General features: G+C 42.9%; 1 protein-coding gene across 1 annotated transcript in view; it reads left to right on the top strand.

The window, feature by feature from the left end:
* The window catches only part of Chmp5 (charged multivesicular body protein 5), a 16,442-nt gene extending 14,915 nt beyond the window's left edge, over nucleotides 1–1,527 (top strand). The window contains exon 7 of the mRNA XM_004632012.3: nucleotides 1,337–1,527. Within this exon, the coding sequence (XP_004632069.1) occupies nucleotides 1,337–1,527 (191 nt within the window). The remainder of the gene's footprint in view (nucleotides 1–1,336) is intronic.
* Nucleotides 1,528–2,191: the final 664 nt, after the last annotated feature.

Raw genomic sequence — 2,191 nt, 5'->3', positions numbered from 1 at the left:
CTTGCCAGGGAAGCGCTTATTCCACTGAGCCACCTCCCTGGCCCCCATGGCTTTACTTTTTATGCCTCATTTTTATATATCTCTGCTGGATGGTTAAGACCAAGATAAAGCAAGAGCTACATAACAAAAAAATTTAACTTTTGTATTTCACAAGGTCAGTCAAATCCCCTCAGGATAACTTTTCCTTTATTTTGAACTGTATTCTTACAACCTTTTCAGCAGCTCTCCACAGTGAGTCCAAAAACATGGTCTTCCCAAGTACTAAAGTTGAAGAACCTGTGGAGTTGTTCCCATATCTTAAGGCCATCAATGATAAAAGAGAATTTGATTGAGCTAGGTCTTGGTTTTGATTGGAGCTAGATGTGAACTCATTATATTGCCCAATCTCATGGGAATCCTCCTGCCCCATCTTCCCAATTGGTGGGATCATAGATGTGCACCACAGCAGCCGCCTCTTTTATATTTATCATGGTAAAAATGTTCTAGTTTGAACTGGTCAACTGATAACCATAATCTTCTCATCAAGACTTGGACCCTGTATACCTGATTGATTTGGTTTTGGTTTTTGAGATAGGATCTTGCTTTGTAGTTTAGGCTTGCTTTGAACTCACTATGAGCTCAGGGTAGCTTCAAACTAAATGATCATCTTAATTTTGAAAAAGTTAATCCCTTTCCCTTTGTATTTCTGTTTTTATCTGATTAAAAATAATTTGGCTAGAGCCAGGCATGGTGGCTCACTCTTGTAATCCTAGCAGTCAGGAGTCTGAGGCAGGAGGATTATTGCCAGTTCAAGACCATCCTGGGCTACAAAGTTAGCTCAAGGCCATCCTGAACTTCATAGCAAGACCCTGTCTCAAAAAGACTAAAAAAAAAAAACTTGGCTAATTTTCTTATTTTTTTCTGCCAATTTTCTTGTATACATATATTATTTGCATTGTTGGCATATTAGTCATGCTCTCATCTCTAGAACAAAATATCTGAAACTTGAAGCTTATAGGAGAGACTTATTTTGGCTCATGGGTTTGGAGGACTCAGCCCAAGGTTGGCTAGTTCCAAGGCAGAAACATCATGGTAGAGGCACCTAAAGGGGAGCATGTGCGGGTGGCAGAAAGAGAGAAGAAAGAGAAAACCCTGGGACAAGAACACCCACGTGACATCCCCAGCGATCCAACTGAGCAGACCCCATCCTAATAGCACATCCAGCTATGAACTTATCAGAGGATTAATACACTGATGAGTGAAGTGCCACAAGATTCGATCACCTTCCAAAAGCCCCACCTCTGGCCGTATGAGGCTTTTAGATCTAAGCCATTACAGTTGACTGTCTATATTTCAGAGTTGGATGCACTGGGTGATGAGCTTCTAGCTGATGAAGATAGTTCATATTTGGATGAAGCAGCATCTGCACCTGCAATACCAGAAGGTGTTCCCACGGACGCTAAAAACAAGGTGAACACCTTTTCTGTTTCTATTTCTATTTCTGTTCAACTTGGTGAAGATTTTATGCCCATCAGTCTGAGAACCTAAAAGGTAGTCTTATACTAGAACAGGATAGTCAAGGGCTGGCAAGATAGTTCAGCAGACTAAGCACCTGCTTTGGCAAGCACAAGGACCAGGGTTTGGTCCCTGCTCCTGCATGCCATGCTGGCCCCGCACCCAGGGGCACACTGAGCCGGAGACAGTCTGGGCATGGTGGTACATGCCTGTGATCCCAGCGCTGGGGAGGCTAAAAACAGGAGGCTCACTACAAGTCTGATCTGCCTAGTGAGACCCTATACCAAATACACAAATAAATAGGACAGGAAGTTCAGTCCAGGTCAATAGTTAGGAGCCTTTGGAAGCCCAGTTTTCTTATTTTGATGATGAAAAGGCTGCATAAAAAGAAATACTGAGGTTTAGGGATGTCTTTCTACAGTAACAATTTCTGTAATGTATATAATGACCTTGCTGTGAGCTGGCACTCTGAGTACCATTTACAGATTTTTACTGTACTGAGTACCATTTACAGCCCCTCCCACAGTTGTAAGACATTTCTTGGGAAAGCATGAGCAGCACATGCATGTGCTTTGCAACATGGCAGTATAAAAGAAAGTCCTGGGGCTGGAGAGATGGCTCAGTGGTCTAAAGCACCTACTTAGAACAAGCTTAGCAAAGCATCAGGGACTGCGGTTCGATCCCCCAGCACCACATG

Source organism: Octodon degus, unplaced genomic scaffold, assembly GCF_000260255.1.
Source record: "Octodon degus isolate 3935 unplaced genomic scaffold, OctDeg1.0 scaffold00045, whole genome shotgun sequence".
NCBI classification, from domain to species: domain Eukaryota; kingdom Metazoa; phylum Chordata; class Mammalia; order Rodentia; family Octodontidae; genus Octodon; species Octodon degus.
The sequence above is the reverse complement of the archived record's forward strand: the minus strand, read 5'-3'. Positions and strand labels throughout refer to the sequence as shown.